The sequence below is a fragment of the Barbus barbus genome, assembly GCF_936440315.1.
Source record: "Barbus barbus genome assembly, chromosome: 30".
Classification (NCBI taxonomy): Eukaryota; Metazoa; Chordata; class Actinopteri; order Cypriniformes; family Cyprinidae; genus Barbus; species Barbus barbus.
Window position 1 is genome coordinate 8,752,501 of NC_136758.1, and position 20,018 is coordinate 8,772,518.

Genomic DNA, 20,018 nt, shown 5'->3' on the forward strand with positions numbered 1-20,018 from the left:
CATTTAAAGCGCTCTTATTATGCCACTTTTAAGGTTCTTAATATTGTTTTGGGAGTCTCCTACTATAGTTTTACATGCAAGCAAGGTCAAAATATGCTTTTGTTTTCTCAAAATATACATTTAATATCACCTCATTTTCCAACGATTCACAATTTGTTTGAATCAATTCTAAGATTCAGTCGCTCTAAACCTCTCCTTCCTGTGAGTCTACTCTGCTCTGATTGGTCTGATGGCCCAGTCTGTTGTGATTGGTCTACCACGTACAGCGCGTGTCGGAAACAATACGCTCATTGCTATAGTAACGTATTTTGAAAGCTTGATAGAAAGTATAAATATCTACTATTTACATACTTGTGATTCAGTGGAGCCAGCTGGTCCAGATGAACTGAGTACTAAGCCATCTTTCAAGAGCAAGTGTTTCGTGAATCCCGCATTGAACTCCTCAAGATTAAAGCAGTCGTCAGTAAAATGACGGGAACACAAAAAAAGATTGGGGTTGTACTGCTGTGGTACAGGGGAAAAATAAATAAATAAATAAATTAGAATTTTAACCACTGATTTTTTGCAGCCTCATCTTTTGAAAGTTAAAATAAAACAAACTTTTGGTGGTGGTTTGGGTGGTGATGGCGCAGTGGATAAGACACATGCCTTTGGTGTGAGAGACCCGGGTTCGAATCCACTGTGAGACACCAATGTGTCCCTGAGCAAGACACTTAACCCCTAGTTGCTCCAGAGGCGTGCGACCTCTGACATATATAGCAATTGTAAGTCGCTTTGGATAAAAGCGTCAGCTAAATGAATAAATGTAAATGTAAATGCAAACTTACTTTCACAGCATCTTCTTGACATGATGGCCAGCCAGCATAGAACATAACATATTATGCAAATGTGTTACCCCATAACATGTAGTCATCATGGAAGTGGAATTCGTATTATTGACGACTTCGTTTAGGCTGTTCAGAGTCATACTTAAATATATAATAGTTGCACAAGTACACATGGCGCAGAATAAGTTAGGGATATGTAAGCAAAATAGTGATCCTCATCAGGTGCTACTAAAGGAACATTTACGCGACACTATTTTCAAATAAAAATGGAAAACGTTTTATTCATTTTGGTCATTAATTTATGCAACAATTGCTCTGTTTTTGTACAAGTTTTTGAAACTTATACCATTATTGCCTCTACGTAAACTACAAAACGCAAATTTGCATTATTCGCATACATATTACGTGTTCATGTAGCGTTTCTTAAAGTGACATTGCCAACTACTGGCCTGGCATACTATAGCATTTTAAGTCATTTTCCCGGATCATTCTGACAGTGTTGTTGTCATTTGTACATGAAAAACGCAAAGGTAAAACTTTCATTTTTAGCACACCGTTGTTGTGTAAATGTACCCTAAAATAAATAACATTTACAAGAACATATTCATTGTCTTGTTTATTAAGGCAAACAGCCCAAAACAGTCTTCTATTCAACAACAGTTCACAAATGTTGCATATTTATATGGACGTTCATATTTAGCATGACAGTATGCTAGATGAACAGTTCAGCAGAGCCAGCTAGCTACAGATAGTAGAAGTTTTAGCACTCAACCTTTTTGCAGACTTAATACAGCTCGTCAACACCCAAAGTAAATTTTGTGTTGAATGTGGAGTCATTATCTTCTGAAACAGAAACTAATGCTATGTTGGGGTAAGAACAGCAAACCATTTGACACATTTTTCATACAGTGGTCTAAAGCAATTCACTTTTTTTTCAACATTGAACAGTGAAAGAAAAAAAATTCACATTTTTGGAATTATTTAACTACATATGACAGTTTGAATATATCCATCTGTACAGTAGTTAAAAGCAGTGTTGAAGATTTTGGGGGCCAGAGAGCAATTTATGCAGGTGGTTAATACTTAACGTCCCATTGTTGGCATGGTAACAGCGGGGGACTTCAGCGTGGCATCTTCCGCCTTCCACTGCGAGGTAACAGTTTTGATCTGTGTGTAGAACTGAATGCCCTGTGGTGGAAAGAACAGCAAAATACTTAAGACTAAACAATGACTCAAGATTAGTCATCTTTTTAATACTGTCTCAAAATGACAATGACATCACATGAGAAATGGCAGGTGGCTGACAAACTTACGCTGGCGGAACAATAAACCACTTGTGTCAAAACATGTCAGTCATTGTTTTATGACAAACTACAGCTCATGAAATTTTATACCAAAACTAATTTTACAGCCAAACTCAAATGGCAGACAAAACGTTCAAATGGGAAACCAAATGGACCATGCTTGTAACCCGATTTTAAACTTAATTTGGGGAGGATGTGGCCAATAATTCTCCAATTTATATTCTTTTTTTTTTTCCCATGGCAGATTGTAATGTAATTTTTTTATTTTGTCTTTTTTTTTATTATTATTAATTGTATAACTGAATTGAGCATCTGTATTTCTAGTATTTTACATAGTTTTTGACAAAAATGCAATTTTCTCAGCTTTTCGTTCAAAATGTTGCTTTATGAAACTTACCCACATTCAAGTGTTTTTTTTTTTTTTACATGCAGAAGCTTGGTTCTTCCTTTTGACATATTGCATGTTCAGATATTCATACAACAAAATATTCTGGAGGCCAAGAGATTTTGTAAAAAAAAATAATAATAAAATTTATATATATATATATATATATATATATATATATATATATATATATATATATATATATATATATATATATATATATATATATATATATATATATATATATATATATATATATATATATGGCTGACAGCTTTTTTTATAAACACTGGCAGCGAAAGAGTTAAATGACTACTGTATTTTAGTGTCTAATATAAACCTATCACGGAAAGCAAAATATCCTGATATACAGTCGCAAATACTTACTTGCTTTCCATAGAAATTGGTGTCACCCCTGAAGGAGCCTCTGGAACCGGTGAATGAAAACATGGGCAGTGGGACGGGGATTGGTACATTAACTCCAATCTACAAAAAAAACAAGCAAAGCAGTACATTAACAGATGTCTCAGAGGTTAGCTGTGTTTGCCCTCATGAGCAGTCATGTTCTCTGCATCTCACATATCTGACACACTCACACCCTGATGAGTTAAGACAACAGCGTATCCGTCAGACGCAAATGCATTCTTGTCTGCCGCAGAAAGCTGTATGCTTTCCTCAAGTCTGTAGACACCATGTGGGAGAGACGGTTTGTAATTTCTATACATTACCGCTTCACGTTAGTCTCCCTGCTCAATGTAAACCTAGAATCTCATCATACAAGTGCAGCTTCAACCTTTCCAGTGTGAATTGAAGAGCATGTCCACTGCGCTTCACTGTCAACATGGCAATTAAAGTCCCTAAATAGGGCAGTTAAACAAAATACAGTTTAAAATTAGTGTTAACCTTTACTAGATAGCAAACAAAAGCAGAAGAATGATCCCAGTAGATTTTTTTTTCTGAGATTGGTTTCTTCAGCTAAATGTCCTGAGGACTCTAAAGACCTATTATGCAAAAATCACTTTTATAAGATGTCTGAACACAGTTGTGTGGCTGCAGTGTGAAAACAACCAGCCTATAAATGTAAAAAAAAAAAAAAAAAAAAAAAAAAAAAATCTACCAACTAATTTTTTTTTATAAAACCAATAAATTATGAACAGTCTCTCCAAAAGAGCCGTTTCAGATTCTCCCTCTGTTCACGTCACTGAGGGGGAAAAGTCCCGCCCATTTGTGACGCTCTCTGCCCTATTTGCATAAACACAGTCCTGAGTGAGAAGCTGCGGTCCGCCATTACTGGAGATATATACAATGTCAAAGAGGCATTACAAGTGTTGTGTTTTGGGATGCACTAATAAACATAGGAGTCGCCATAATCTCCCCCAATAGTCTCTGAGCAGAGGACACTGGTTAAATTTATTTTTCGACGGAAATATCTCGAAAAAAAATCAGTAACGTCCCCTAAATGTTTAGAAATCAATACCAGTACTTTGTGTGTGAACGTCAGCTCCAGACAAAGTAAATATCATGCGTTTGTTTTCCAAATTGCCTTTCTGAAAGAGCTTCTTGGCACTCTGTAAGGCTAATTGCTAAAGCTATTATTGTCTCTGCCTGTTTTCACTGCTGCTGCCTTCAAGTGCTACCAGAATGATCGGGAATAGGAATGTGGTAGTTAAAAGTTGCATATGAAAGCAATGAGAGTCGATCGCTTGAAGTTGTTGAGCTCATAAATCACAAGTGGGACTTATAAAGTTTGTGATGGCATGAGACCAGCTACGTTGCTATTTTTATCCCACCGTGCTCCCAGGCTGTGTAATTCATAAACGCAAATTTATTATGCACAGTATAATCAGAAGACTGCCTTTGAAACAGTATGTTTTCTGTAAAGATAACAGGCTCGTATTAATAGTGGAATGTTTATTTGTAAAGGCTAGCACTGCTAATGTGGAGCTTGAGCTCTTGAAGCTCCACCCTCTTCTCCGGGAGCAACAGCTCATTTGCATTTAAAGCAACATACTCAAAATCAGCGCGTTTTGGCTCATACCCTAAAAGTGACAAATTTAACAAGTGGGGTATTCTGAGCTAAAATTTCACATATACACTCTGGGGACATCAGAGACTGGTTTTACATCTTGTAAAAAGGGGCATAATAGGTCCCCTTTAAAAAATAAACTCTGTTAACCACACATTTGACGCTATCAGAGGTTTAATTTGTCTCCTAAATTGTCTAACATAGACACGCGTCCACCACATATCAAAAGGCTGATTTCTTCTCTTTTCTGTAACCTACATAAACGTAAATCATATTTTTGCAAAAACTGACGGTTACAGCTTGACCTGAAATGGCGCACAAAAATGTGTTTTTTTGTTTTTTAAAATCACATTTCATTGGCGGACAGAACTACTATGGACAGAATTGATAGTAATAATTTCCACACAATAAATATCAAAAGGATTCATGATTATTACACTTTTTAGATTACTGTAGATATAAATATTTAAAATTCACATATTCATATTTTAAAGTAGTGATGAAATTGAAGAAGCAACCTTTTTTTCCCATCATATCACACGTGAGTGAAACAAATTACCAAAAAAGTAGATTGGTTGTTCAATTTACTGGATGGAGGCAGATCTGAATGTGAGCTTACGGTCAGGTCAACGGTATGAAAAGGACAGGATTTGTGTGGACTAAATGATTGGAGAAGTCTGGCATATGTCACCAGAGAAAAGTCTGCCGCTTCACTGGAAGATCCAATTATGACATTTTTAATGAGGTTAAATAAATAAATGTAATTAAACATGTTTGGGTGAATCACTCAATAATATGCATTTAGAAAAAATAATAATTTCTTGCCTGCAGTCTGATTATGTGACAGTGTTAAAACAATTACATCAATGCACAAAGGGCATTTGAAATGTAGCAAATATAAATGGCATGGTCAAGTTGTAATATTATATTTATGTAACAAAAAGTAGTTTAAATTTGTTCTAATAAAAATACGAGCCTGAGACTTAAAAGTATCTGAAGTTAAAGAAACATGCACATCTTTTTGTTGGGCTTCAGCTGTGTATGGAACGTGTGGAACAATCAGCTCATTCTATTGAATGTGTTGACGAAGCAGTCGACACACAACTGAAAGCCACAATCATTTGTTTGTGTACCAGCCGAGAAAAGTAATGCATGCAGAGAATAACTAAACAAAACATTTTGTTTTTGGGGTGGGGTGAGGCTGGAAACTGGCAGAGCATCTTGAAATGTTTAAAAAAAAAAAAAAATGCGGTTGCACAATTTGAGCCTTCTGGCCGAAGGTGACTCGTGAGGGAGTGGACAGAGCAAAAAAAAAAGCAAAAGGAGGTTCTTGTATGCGGGGGTTTTGGAGGCCAGCTCAGCACATGGCCCGTGCCGTGTACTCCAGCATGTGAATTGCAAACACACGGCATAGCTGCTCGCCACGGGCAAACAAACCGGGTAAAAAGGGGGCCGTTTTTGCATAACCACCAGATCAACAGGTTGCAAGGGATCCCTTTTGAGCTTAATTTAAGACTTTGGGCTTTAACAGCAAAATATTTTGGCATAGTGCTGTTTTGATTAAAAAGCACATATTTGCTGTGAACTATTTGTAGTGCACATGTTTTCTGGTCACAACTGTACGTTTTCGAAGCTGTGGCAAATAAGGTAAATCCAAATGGGAAAAAATACTGTTTTTACATAGATTTTTAAAGGAAGGCTGTGCTACCCTTAGTGTATATATGGCCACTAAAGAGGCAAGACTTACATCTAAACCATGCTTCTTGACTTTGGGTCAGGGAGTGGCGCCAAGGGGATTTTACACATTTCATTTACATCACGTTCTAATATTTACTCTAGAGGTGTGCCAGGAATTCTTCATCTACATTGGTCTTGTCAAGAGCCTACATGACATGTGGAGGTGCCTAATACGACATAAGTGAACATCAGCATGTCTAGGTCGTCTATACGGAGGCATTTTTCCACAGTCGCAGATTTACCGACGTCTCTCAAAAGTCTGACTCTTGCATGCACATATTTCAAGTCACAGAAATACTGTTTCGACACCGTTAGAGGCCATTTTTCCATTCCAATGCACTACTTTTCCAAGCTCTCACGTCTCGCACATGAGTTCTGTGTTTTTAAGACTGCATGTGAAGTTAAAAGATTTTCAACAGTTACAAGCAACAGCGCTCAACCAATCAGAAGACATACTTGTAGTGGCTGTGTCCAGATACATGAATTTAAAACGATTATCACAACCTGTTTCTTAAAAGAATACAGTAGCTTTCTATTCTGCTGTTTAAATTATTGCCGTTATTTTATCACGTGTCTCAAGACTACGCATTATGCACTGCACTTTTTTAAAAACCATTTCCAAGTGCTGCGTCACACTCTTTTAGAATGAAATACGCTTTGTGTGAACAGCCCCTTACACTGCATATTACTAATAGGGCTGTTTCTATATAATCAGATACTGATATACCATCATTTTTTTTTTCTTTCAATATAACATCAATATGTTTATTGATATGAGCATTCCCATTTCCTACAATCCAATGAAGAACCAGGTCACCCAAATAAGCTCTTAAAAAAAAAAAAAAAAAAAAAAAAAAAAAAAAAAAGTTTCCAGTGGGGTCTCTATTGTGCATTTAAAGGGATATTTCACCCAAAAAATAAAAAATCTGTAATTACTCACCCTCATGTCGTTCCAAACCTGTAAGACCTTCGTAAATCTTCAGAACACAAAAGTGACCCTGCACCACAAAACCAGTCATAAGGGTCTTTTTAAAAGAAAATTGAGATAAGGTTGAGGACACTATTTGGCCGAGATACAACTATTTGAATATCTGGAATCTGAGGGTACAAAATAAATAAATAAATAAAAAATTCAAAATATTGAGAAAAATCGCCTTTAAAGTTGTCCAAATGAAGTTCTTATCAATGCATATTACTTATCAAAAATTACATTGATATATTTACGGTAGGAAATTTACAAAATATCTCCATGTAACTTGATCTTTACGTAACATCCTAATGATTTTTGACATAAAAGAAAAATCAATAATTTTGACCCATACAATGTATTGTTGGATATTGATACAAATATACCTACACTACTTGACTGAATTTGTGGTCCAGGGTCACTAATTTAGATATTCTTGATGAAATCCGAGAGCTTTCCAACCCTGCATAGACAGCATTGTAACAGACACGTTCAAGGCCTAGAAAGGTAGTAAGGACATTGTTAAAGTAGTCCATGTGACAATAGTGGTTCAACCATAATTTTATGACGATACGAGAATACTTTGTGTGCCAGTCTTCAACACTTGTTCACGAGACTACCTTTTTGGATCCTGAACGTGGTAGTACCGTTGCTGACTATGCAGAAAATATCTTAATTCGTGTTCCAAAGATGAACAAAGGTCTTAAAGGTTTGGAACGACATAATGGTGAGTGATTAATGACAGAATTTTCATTTTTTGCTTAACCATGTCTTAAAGGGCGAGTTTTACTAACAGCTTGCGCCAGTGGAAACCATGTTTTGGCGTTAAAATAGTACTGTCAGGTTTTACTAAAGACATGCAGTGACAAATTAGCACTGAAAAAGCGTGGACAGCTATTTTTGCGCCTGACCTTATTGAATATGTATTTCTAGGATTTTCCCTTACAAGAGAGTATTCAAATGAATCATGCACCGAGATTTACTAACGTTTGAGCTCGTCAAATTACTGGCATTTGCGCCATTATTTAACGCCCCAAAAAAAGCATATCTTAAACTATTTTGCGCTTGAAATGGATGCAATTTGTTGCTAGGAGAGGCACCGCAGAGAGCAGAAAGTGCGTGGTAGAAGAGAGAATTTTTCCACATGTATTAATTTATTTGGAAAGAACAAATTATCCAAACATATCGTTTGCCAAGACATGTAATTTTTAAATTGCTTTAGGAAATAAAAGACAACTTGGAACCCTCATCTAGTCACACTTTTTCTAGGAGTCACGTTCTTTTCAACATACTGTGGCTTATTTATTTCTTTACTGTTTATTCACAACTACGATAATTTGCGCTGCACTTGGTATATTGCATTGGTCGATATGTAAATGAGATGTTGCGTCTGTGTTCTTTAATTTGCGCATTAATAAATCACCCACAGAAATTTCCATGCCCATCGGCGCAGTTTTGGGATTGCGCTCTCGCGCTAAATTGCCCTGTTTAGTAAAACTGTCCCCAAGTTCTTAGTCCAGTTATGAAAGTTTGAAGCATTGGAAATGTGTTTTATAAACCCAGCCCTGTTCATGATGTATATTTACAAAAAAAAAAAAAAAAACCTCACCTGACCAACATCAACTTCATGAGTGTATTTACGTGCCGCTGCACCGTTGGTGGTAAAGATGGCAGTTCCGTTGCCATATGGGTTCTTATTGACCATTTTGATGGCATCATCCAAGCTATCAGCCTCCAGGACCACCAGCACAGGTCCAAATATCTCCTCCTTATAGCACTTCATGTCCGGCTGAAATTAAAGTAGTACAAACAACAAGTGGACATAATTACACGGTCTTTGCATGATACTGACATGTTTTAACTTACAGCAATTAAAGTGATTTATTTTCTAGCATGTTGTTGCAGACATATTTCACTTTCTTTAGTCTATGGAATGTAAAATAAGATATTGCTGAAAACTGTTTAAGCCCACCTGAAAGTCATTTGGGTCCAAAATAACACTGAACCTCATTGACTTTTACTGTCTGGATTAAAGAAATATCTTCTTTTGTGTGTCACAGAAGAAATAAGTCATACAGGTTTGGAAAAACATGAGGTTGAGTAATTGGGATTCATTTATGTTTATTCATTTAGTAGACACTTATCCAAAGCGACTTATGAGGAATTGAGGAATACAACAAGCGATTCATCATAAAGGGGCAAATAAACACAGGAAGTACTCATGATACAGCACTTGGACACTTCTTGTACCACCTTGTAGGCATTGTGGCTCTCACCGTGACATTGCTAATGATGGTTGGTCCTACAAAGTTGCCGTTTTCATAACCCTTGACCTTCACGTTCCTGCCGTCAAGCAGCACCTTGGCACCCTCATCCACACCACTCTGAATAAGGCTGTTGACTCGCTGTTTGGCCAGAGGCGAGATGAGAGGTCCCACATCAGCTCCGGGCTGGTCACCTTACAAAAAATGCAAATGCAAAATAAGACAAGATGAAGAAGCTACGGCGTTTTTACAAAATGTACTTAAACTACAGCAATAACATATTTCATCAGAATGGACATTCATTCTGAAATCCTTCGTTTTCATCACGTGGCACTATGTTACAAATGCTAAATGAACATACCATTCACTACATAACTACTCAAGCAAACATCAGATCACATCTAAATGTGTGAATTCATGTCAGTAATCTAGGTTGTGACCTGAATTACTGACATATAAATGTGTGAATTCATATGTCAGTAATTCAGGTCACAACCTAGATGCACCAATTTGCTGAATTATTACTGTACTGTAGAGTTAAGTGGATAGCTAGCAGAAAATGTAGCGGTTTGTCTTCCAAACAACAGTTTAGTTGGTTAACCAAAAGTGTAGACATCCTAAAATCTGGAGAAATGGTTTTTGTATCGTTTGTTTTGTTGATTTTTGCTGAATAGAGGAGATGACTTTCCTTTAATTTTACCCCTTTTTACTGGGTTGCAACCAAAGGGATTGGTACTGACATATCCAAACACACACGCACACACGTGAACTAACACACAGCCACACACACAATTTTAGATACCCTGAGGCAATATGTCTTCGAGGTCTGTTATAGGGTTTCAGAATAGCAGCTGCGGTTTTGCTTCTCTGATTACAATTTTCATCGGCAGAATTTCTTTCAAACATTTGATCGGCCCATACTAATTTCTGGTCCCCTTTATACCACAAAATGTGCTTCTGCTTTGTGGCATGACCATGACAAATAGTGCATCTATCCTCTGGGTGAGCTGAACATGCTTTAAGTTGCTCAGGGAGAGGTGTGGTCATGAAGGCATGGGTGGTCTATGAAAAGGCCAAAAAAGAGGGATAAAACAAACTGAATGAATTCAGAGAAACTTGGTGAGGAACTGCAGAAAAGAGATTTTATTCAATGAATGGCATGTAAAAATAGTCTAAAGTGACATTTATGGTATAGGTTTTCCTGGTGTTTCTTAGTCTTGGTGGTCCCAGAAACGCAAATAATCGAACTGGTCAATATTGTGTCAATGTGTACTAACTAACTGGTAGTAAAAAAAAAAAAGAAAAAAAAAAAAAAGAGGAAAACCCAAAAACAAACTTTTTTTTATACTGAAAACAAAATATGGGACCTAACAGAACCACAGCCAATTAGCATATTTAACGCTTTACAAAATATCATTGGTCCAAAATTTTGTTGCATGTCTTTCATTGTAGCTATTTAGGATTATTTCTGTAGGTATGTATACAATTTTTCACATTTTGCTCCATTTCACAAACAGCTGAGTGCGCCAACCTTTGCAAGTGCAGATGGACACGTTTGCTGCAATGCAACCAACCTAAGTGATATTCGATAACTTGTTGGAACGTGGACATCTTTTGGCCTTTATTGTCCTGACTAGGACACAGTGATCAGATTTGTGAGACGCATAAAAAAAATAAATAAATAAATAAATAAAAAAATCAAGTACCTGCATTGACACGGAGCCCCTTTGCACGATCAACTAATTCAGGCAACCAGTTTCGTGCTTCTCCTACAAGGATGGCAGTGGAAAGTGCCATACATCTCTGACCTGCTGCTCCAAAAGCAGCACCAACCAACTGGTTTAGTGTGTTCTCTTTGTTGGCGTCAGGCATCACCACACCGTGATTCTTCGCCCCCTGGTGGACAGAAATGAGATTGTAAGGAAGCAGCTCCACATTTTCACCAAACTACAAATTCTAGCACGAACACAATGAGTGAAAATAAGCAGAGTAAAAGTGGGGGAAGAAAATGTGATGGACCTCAGACATTCAAAACATAGTTATAATAGACTGGCATACGATTCAGAATCAAAAGTCAAGTTAATTTGCAAAACAAATAATCTGGAAAAGATTGTGGTAGTGTGAGGGGGATGTTGTGGGGTTTCAGAAAAGGGAGTTTATTTGCAGTGGGAGCAAAGGAGGTGTGATCTTCTGTATTAAATCCAAGGCATTTGAATATTGATAGTGTATGTTCTTCCATAGTTTAATGTAATGCACTGCTGTCCATCATCTTTGAGTCTCTCATGCTAACTGAAGGCAATAAAAAAATGAAAGGGGTAATCTCCAATTTCCTGAATCTTGAGTCTAAAATTGCAGCCTCATTATGGAGGTTAAGAATGAACCAGAATGATGCAGATTCATTTGTAACCAAATGCTGCCACCATCTGGCCACTGAAGTTGTACTGAGAAATGATACACATGAACAGTGGTAACTAAGCTACAAAGTTGGGAAAAAGTAGCTTGTTAGTGGAAAAGTTACACCGTTGAAAGCATCTAAGCTACTGTCATGCTACTAAAAATCTAGCATTGCTATTTTAGCCAATTACTCCACCCCTGTGAATTTTTGAAGATGATCCTGGACATTTTTTTTTTAATATATACTAAGAAAAAGGTTGCAAAGACACCATATAGATATAATAAAAGAGTCACATATTGCTCATGAACTACAGTCAATTCTAAGTATTTACTGACTAATGATGATTTCCGACACTTAAATGCCACTTCAGCAGCTCTTCTGTGCCACCGTTGCAGTGTAAATTTGGGGCAATTCAAAACATTTGTTCATTACCTTTCAGGATGTAAAAAAGTGTGGCCAGGATATTCTGAAAACTCACATTTCGTGTTCCATGGAATTAAGTAAATATGGAACTACTCATTTAGGTCACCCAAAAATTAAAATTAACACTAATGTTGTTCCAAACCTATAAGACCTTGATTAATCATTGAAACCAAAATTAAGATATTTTAATGAAACCATTGAAGTTTCCGTCCCTCCGTTGAAAGTCCATTTATCCAAACGTCATTATAAAACAAATCCATATCAATTAAGCGGCAACAAGTTTCCGTGATTACCATATGTGACCCTGGACCACAAAGAAGCAGCAAAACAGCCCCAGACCATCACACTACCACCACCATATTTTACTGTTGGTATGATGATCTTTTTCTGAAATGCTGTGTTACTTTCACACCAGATGTAATGGGACACACACCTTCCAAAAAGTTAAACTTTTGTCTCGTCAGTCCACAGAGTATTTTCCCAAAAGTCTTGGGGATCATCAAGATGTTTTCTGGCAAAACTGAGACGAGCCTTTATGTTCTTTTTGCTCAGCAGCGGTTTTCGTCTTGGAAATCTGCCATGCAGGCCATTTTTGCCCAGTCTCTTTCTTATGGTGGAGTCATGAACACTGACCTTAACTGAGGCAAGTGAGGCCTGCAGTTCTTTAGATGTTGTTGTGGGGTCTTTTGTGACCTCTTGGATGAGTCGTCGCTGCGCTCTTGGGGTAAACACTTTTTCACACAGGGCCATGTGGGTTTGGATTTTGTTTTCCCTTCATTTAAAAACTACATGTTGTGTTTACTTGTGTTATCTTTGATTAATATTTTAATTTGTTTGATGATCTGAAACATTAAAGTGTGACAAACATGCAAAATAATAAAAAAAATCAGGAAGGGGGCCAACACTTTTTCACACCCCTGCATCTCGGCCAAATATTGTCCTATCCTAACAAACCATACATCAATGCTTATTTATTCAGCTTTCAGCTGATGTATAAATCTCAAAAAAAAAAAATTGACCCTTACGACTGGTTTTGTGGTCCAGGGTCACATATATGATGTGCTCTATGTATGTGCATTTATATGAGAATGAAAGCCTAAATTAAATCTTCACAAGACTTTAACCGCTCATTGTACAGTACATGGATTTGGTTTATGACGCCTTTATGAACTTTTTGGATATTGTAAGTTCTGGTTACCTGGAGTGTCAATAAAACTTCTCGAAGCTTAACCAAAAATGTATAGGTTTAGAACAACAAGAGGATGTGTAAATTAATTTTCATTTTTAAGGTGAACTATCTTTTTAAATTCAGAGAGGATGCTTTGTATGATTTTTTTGCTCATAACTGAACAGACTTTCACATGCAATATGGTTTTCTGTGAAATACAGGGTGGGCCATTTATATGGATACACCGTAATAACATGGGAATGGTTGGTGATATTAAAGTCCTGTTTGTGGCACATTAGTATATGTGAGGGGGCAAACTCCTCAAGATGGGTGGTGACCATGGTGGCCATTTAGAAGTCGGCCATCTTGGATACAACTTTTGTTTTTTCAATAGGAAGAGGGCCATGTGACACATCAAACTTATTGGTAATGTCACAAGAAAACAATGGTGTGCTTGGTTTCAACGTAACTTTATTCGTTCATGAGTTATTTACAAGTTTCTGACCACTTATAAAATGTGTTCAATGTGCTGCCCATTGTGTTGGATTGTCAATGCAACCCTCTTCTCCCACTCTTCACACACTGATAGCAACACCGCAGGAGAAATGCCAGCACAGGCATCCAGTATCCGTAGTTTCAGGTGCTGCACATCTCGTATCTTCACACCATAGACAATTGCCTTCAGATGACCCCAAAGATAAAAGTCTAAGGGGGTCAGATCGGGAGACCTTGGGGGCCATTCAACTGGCCCACGACGACCAATCCACTTTCCAGGAAACTGTTCATCTAGGAATGCTCGGACCTGGCACCCATAATGTGGTGGTGCACCATCTTGCTGGAAAAACTCAGGGAACGTGCCAGCTTCAGTGCATAAAGAGGGAAACACATCATCATGTAGCAATTTCAAATATCCAGTGGCCTTGAGGTTTCCATTGATGGTGCACCACCACATTATGGGTGCCAGGTCTGAGCATTCCTAGATGAACAGTTTCCTGGAAAGTGGATTGGTCGTCGTGGGCCAGTTGAATGGCCCCCAAGGTCTCCCGATCTGACCCCCTTAGAAGAGTGGGAGAAGAGGGTTGCATTGACAATCCAACACAATGGGCAGCACATTGAACACATTTTATAAGTGGTCAGAAACTTGTAAATAACTCATGAACGAATGAAGTTACGTTGAAACCAAGCACACCATTGTTTTTCTTGTGACATTACCAATACGTTTGATGTGTCACATGGCCCTCTTCCTATTGAAAAAACAAAAGTTGTATCCAAGATGGCCGACTTCTAAATGGCCACCATGGTCACCACCCATCTTGAGGAGTTTGCCCCCTCACATATACTAATGTGCCACAAACAGGACTTTAATATCACCAACCATTCCCATGTTATTACGGTGTATCCATATAAATGGCCCACCCTGTACATTAACTTCATGTTCAGAACCAACCATGTTGCTCTGCACTCTTTTGCCATTTTTGGAGCCTCTCTCATAGATGTACTCGCCAGCCTGGTTGGAGCCTACAAAACTGATGGCTTTGATGGCAGGATGGTCACAGATGAAGTTCACAGCTATAATAACACATGGAACAAATCATTTTGTTATCTGCACACAGAATCTGGATCATAATGTGGTCAAAATATTTCTAACCCTTCTGCTTCTGTAATTTTCCATACCGTTATGCTGTCCGTGAATTATGTTTAATGTTCCATCCGGAGCACCGGCGTCCTGCAGCAGTTTGGCCAGCAACATCGTGCAGCCAGGCACTCTCTCTGAGGGCTTCAATAAATAGGTGTTCCCACACACCATGCCCATTGGGAACATCCAGAGTGGAATCATGGCAGGGAAATTGAAGGGGGCGATACCGGCGCATACGCCAATGGGCAACCGGTATGTGTATGTGTCCATGTCTTTAGTGATGGAGGGGAGGGTCTCGCCCAGCATAAGGGATGTGATACTACAGGTGTGCTCCACCACCTCTGCAAGACCAACAAACAACTAGAGTAAATAATGTGAAGGCACACAAACTAAATGTGCAAACAGTTATAAGGCCAAAGACTTTCTTGGGTCCTAACAGCCAAAAATGCCTCATCTGTAGCAAAAGCAAAAAAATATCCCAAGTTATTTTCAACCTTGTACTTATTTTTTCATTCAAAAGTTTGAACTAAAAAGTTTTATGTTTTTGAAAGAAGTGTCTTCTGTTCACTAAGGCTAACTTAAAAAGAACACAGTTATTACTGTAAAATTAACATTTAAAAATACATTTTTAATTTTAATCTATTTTAAAATGTAATTAATTCCTGTGATGACCAAGCTGAATTTAGCATCATTACTCCAGTCTTCAGTGTCACAAGATTTTTCAGAAATCATGCCAATATGATCATTTGCTGGTCATAAAACATATCTTATTATCATCAAAGCTGAAAACAGTTGTGAAGTCTAAAATTGTGAAAACCATAATACTTGTTTTCGGGATTCTAAATAGAAAGTTTTTTTTTTTTAAATTGCATTTATTTTATTTATTAAAAACTGCATTTACTTTTCATTAATTGAATGATTTCTTCTCTTAAAAAAGTATTAATTTCATTTAAAAAAAATGTAATAAAGTACTAACTTTCCTTTGAGACCACTTTTTTTTTTTTTTTTTTAGATGGAGCAACTTCTGGATTTTACCTGGAGTTTTTAGGTTTACATTTTTGAGTTTGTTATGACTAGACATAACTGGACAAACAGATTTGATTATTTCACACACTCGCGGTGCTTAAGCCTCCTTTATAGGGTTATTTACTGTAAACGCATTATGTTTGTCAAAATGATTGTCTGTAGTAGCAGTCAGTATTGGTTAGTATATACTGTAATCACTGACTTGAAAATAACTGAATATTCCTTATAATGTTCTACACTCTAACATGGTGCTAATTGCTCTTAATATTACTACAGAACTGTCTCAAGAATGAGAGACTCACGCAGTCCTCTGAACACGTCACCCTCAGCATCAGCCAGGGTTTTTCCCTGCTCCAGGGTTATCAGCTTGGCCAGCTCTTTCTGAAACACAAATCAAACCACATATACATTTATCAGGCAGTAAGGTAGAACAATTAATCAAATATGGCTTAGTGCAATCATCAAAAGGTTGAAATTTAATTAAATATGCACTGCATGATACAGAGACCATGATCCAGTGTTTCAGAGTGGCTTGGTTTGCGGTAAATGCTGCTCCACATGAACTCCATCTCTGCATCTGCTCTGAGTTTGGGTTGTGCCACCCATTTCACCACATTTGTAATAAGCGTTTACAAACCTGTTACCAACAAAAGAGAATTTGAGGTCTCCCTGCAGTTTTTTTTGTTAAAGCTTTATGGTTTATGTTTAAAAATTATGAAATTAAGAAAGAAATTAAGCCATTTATACCACCATCGCGTGCTTGTAATAACTTCTGATTGTGATCTAAAATGGATTTAGATTCTATAATCTCTTTAATAGTATAATACTCTTTGCATGATATAATGGACTGAACGCTTCCTTCTTGAGCGATGGGAAAAAAAAAGAAAAGAAAAAAATTTCACACCACGAAAGATCGCGCCTAGTGTAAATATATCCATTAGGGATCTATCGTTTCAATTCAAAAGCATCATCGGGCCAAACATTCGTGCTGATTTTCGCATTCAGTGTGAAAAGGCCTTTACTCACTTGTGTGGTGCAACATTGGATCCAATATAATCGACAAAGCATCATCTTTTAGTTTCAATCTTTCTGAAAATAATTCTATTAAACAGTTATCCATTTAATGAAAACAGGGTTTTCATAACTTTATACAACTTTTCCACTGCCATGAAAGCCCAGTGAAAGCCTTTCAACTGAAAGTCCATCACCGTGTTACTGTACAGATCCATATGTGACAAGCATAGCAAGTGTGTAGGATCTAGTAAAATGAAACCTAAATAATACTAATTTCAACCATTAAGTCTGGTGTTGATTGGAAAATGAATCAAAAAACAAAACAAGTGAGTTGAGGATGTGCAGCAGTAACTTACGATATTGTCTTTAATGAGCTGCTGATAGCGAAGGAAGACCTGCTGGCGGGCCAGGATGGACGTTTCAGACCATGTGTGGTAGGCCCGTGAGCACGAGTCCACGGCGGCCAACATCTCCTCATGTGTGGCCTTTGGCACTCGACCAATGACCTCGTTGGTGGCCTGAGGATAGCGCATGCATTAGAATTCAATCACTGAGACAGTTCATCTGTAACTAATGGTTTGTGGCCTTTTCTCTAAAAAGTGCTGATACAGTCAATTGTAAAAAAATTTAATTCTGATTGCTGACATAGGTTATACTTTCTTGCTGTTAACATTAACTAAACACAAAAAAAACAGCACAAACATTTCAGCCACTTATAACAACCAAAGCAACAAAAAAAAATCCACCTTTTACGTACCAAAAGCCCAGACTGCATTTAAACTACTCTAATGTGATATTAACCAGAGTTCCTGAAATATAAAGTGCAAATAGAGCAAAGCAGATTACAGCAAACCTCTGGAAAATGGTTAATCTTGATGTTTTCTCTATTGCTCTTTTTGCCCATTGGTAACAGTACTAAACAATCAATGAGCAAACATTTTTAAAAGTGTAAAAAGAAGTAACAACATAACAGAAGCTGTATTATATACTGATTGATGGTAATGCAGGTGTTGTTTTGTCTAGTCAGGTTGATCAGCACAAATCACATGTGCTTAAGCCACACTAATCTAATGGGTTTAACTCGGCCTAAGTGTGGTCAATGAATGTAATGTTAAACTGATGTCTGATAGTACAGTATGAACTTACAGGATTGTGAATGTCCAACCATTCTGGACTCTTGGATTCAACAAACTTTCCATCAATGAACAACTTGGTAGTGGGCTGAGAAAGGACAGAGAAAATTATGTAATATGAATGTAAAAAAGCAAACATAGCACACAACTCATTTACAATTACAACAATAACTTTTTCAAGAGACTGATATGATAGATTGCATCGGAAGACTAGAATACGCTACCTAACTTTTCCCCAAATTCTGCAAGTGTTTAATGGCTAGGGTTTTAAAATCTGTTCAGATTTTCAGTCGCGTAGTGTCGTGTATTCCAGTCTTTACACAAGACAACATTAGTGTTATTCCTCTTATAAGAGGGAGATAAAAGTCTGTAACGAATGAGTGATTTCTGTCACTGTCACATCATATAGTCTAGTGCAGTGCTTCCCAAACCTGCCTTGCACCTTTTGTATGTCTCCCTTATCGAACACACCTGATTCCACTCATCAGCTCGTTAGTAGAGACTGCAAGAACTTAATTGGGTGTGCCTGATTAGGGAGACATACAAAATGTGCAGGGCAAGGGGTCCTCCAGGACAGGTTTGGGAAGCACTGGTCTAGTGCAAGGTTCAGTACGAGGCAAATGGGGGTGTGTTCTTCAGAAATGAGGCAAAGTTTCATGTGATGTTTACACTGTGTACAGGTTAAAGGCTTATGGAGCACTACTGAACATCAGTTGACGACCTAGAACAATTGGATATATAAGCAATATTCATACAAAGTTCACTGTCTACTTGGCTCTCATAATCACTTAACTACTGTGTTTTCAAAAAGTACAATGTTTTTGACACATTAGATAAACTTTCTCTTAACCCCAAACACTCTTTGCACAAATATGCACAATACTTGTGCTCAAATACATGATAACCTTACCACAGAGGAGGAGGAGTAGCACATGCGTCCCATCTGAAGAGGAACCTGCAGAACAGGTCACAGGTACAATATTAAATGAGCTCCATTATTGTGCCTGGGCAGACCATTTTTATGTGTCAGTCAGTATATTATTATTAAACCTCATGTATAACTGCTGTGCACTTATATTAATTTAACTTGGTTTATAGTCGACACAAAAAGGACATTAATGGTTTATACAGCTTTCAATGAAAAAGAAAACCTTTCTTTAGATACAGATAAACTGCTTTTCTGACTGCATATAGGACGAAGTTGTTGCTCAAAAGTATTCATGCATGAAGTCCAATGCTTTCTGGGACTATGATAACACTAGTAGCACTTAGCGCGTGCTATGAATTTGACAAGAACTGTCGCAAAATTATATAAAAACAAAGGTAGTATAATTCTGGTGAATAGGCAATTACTAAAACATCTTGCATACTATTTATATAGTGTATTATATATAGAGTTGCTTTCATTGTGGCTAGTGTGCAACAAAGTATCTGCTCGAGGTGTTTGACCGTGAAGTTGATACTTTGACAACATGAAGTAACGTCAAACTCATACTACACGTATGACTGTAAAATGCGAGGCTTTTGTGTTTCTTACCCTCTTCTTAACAAGGGAACGCATTAATGTCGCTGCCATGATGGAATTCGTGGATTAATGTTGTTTTCTCCCCCCCAAATATGCGTCTAACCCCCACCAGAGGACGTGCGACGAGACCTGCGCCCTGCAGACGAACCGATTTCCCTACTGTGACTTTAAGAGTGGGCGGGATATCG

The 20,018-nt window shown here is 37.5% G+C and overlaps 1 protein-coding gene across 1 annotated transcript; it reads right to left on the reverse strand.

The window, feature by feature from the left end:
• Positions 1-1,084: 1,084 nt before the first annotated feature.
• On the reverse strand, positions 1,085-20,005 carry aldh6a1 (aldehyde dehydrogenase 6 family, member A1). The gene is made up of 12 exons (XM_079386775.1): positions 19,843-20,005; positions 19,216-19,260; positions 18,319-18,393; positions 17,529-17,690; positions 16,461-16,539; positions 15,171-15,473; positions 14,944-15,065; positions 11,217-11,406; positions 9,523-9,704; positions 8,856-9,035; positions 2,904-3,002; positions 1,085-2,015 (listed from the first exon to the last, which is right to left on the reverse strand). Exons 1-12 carry the CDS (start codon positions 19,879-19,881, stop codon positions 1,911-1,913), a joined length of 1,581 nt encoding a protein of 526 aa, XP_079242901.1. The 5' UTR covers positions 19,882-20,005; the 3' UTR covers positions 1,085-1,910.
• Positions 20,006-20,018: the final 13 nt, after the last annotated feature.

Excerpts from the sequence above, each read along its gene's own strand:
- aldh6a1 (XM_079386775.1), bottom strand. The coding sequence starts at position 19,881 with ATGGCAGCGACATTAATGCGTTCCCTTGTTAAGAAGAGG. Across the intron at positions 11,407-14,943 it reads AAAGAGTGCAGAGCAACATG|GGGGCGAAGAATCACGGTGT; the intron begins GTTGGTTCTGAA and ends TCTGTCCACCAG. Across the intron at positions 9,705-11,216 it reads GGGGCTCCGTGTCAATGCAG|GTGACCAGCCCGGAGCTGAT; the intron begins GTACTTGATTTT and ends ATTTTTTGTAAG.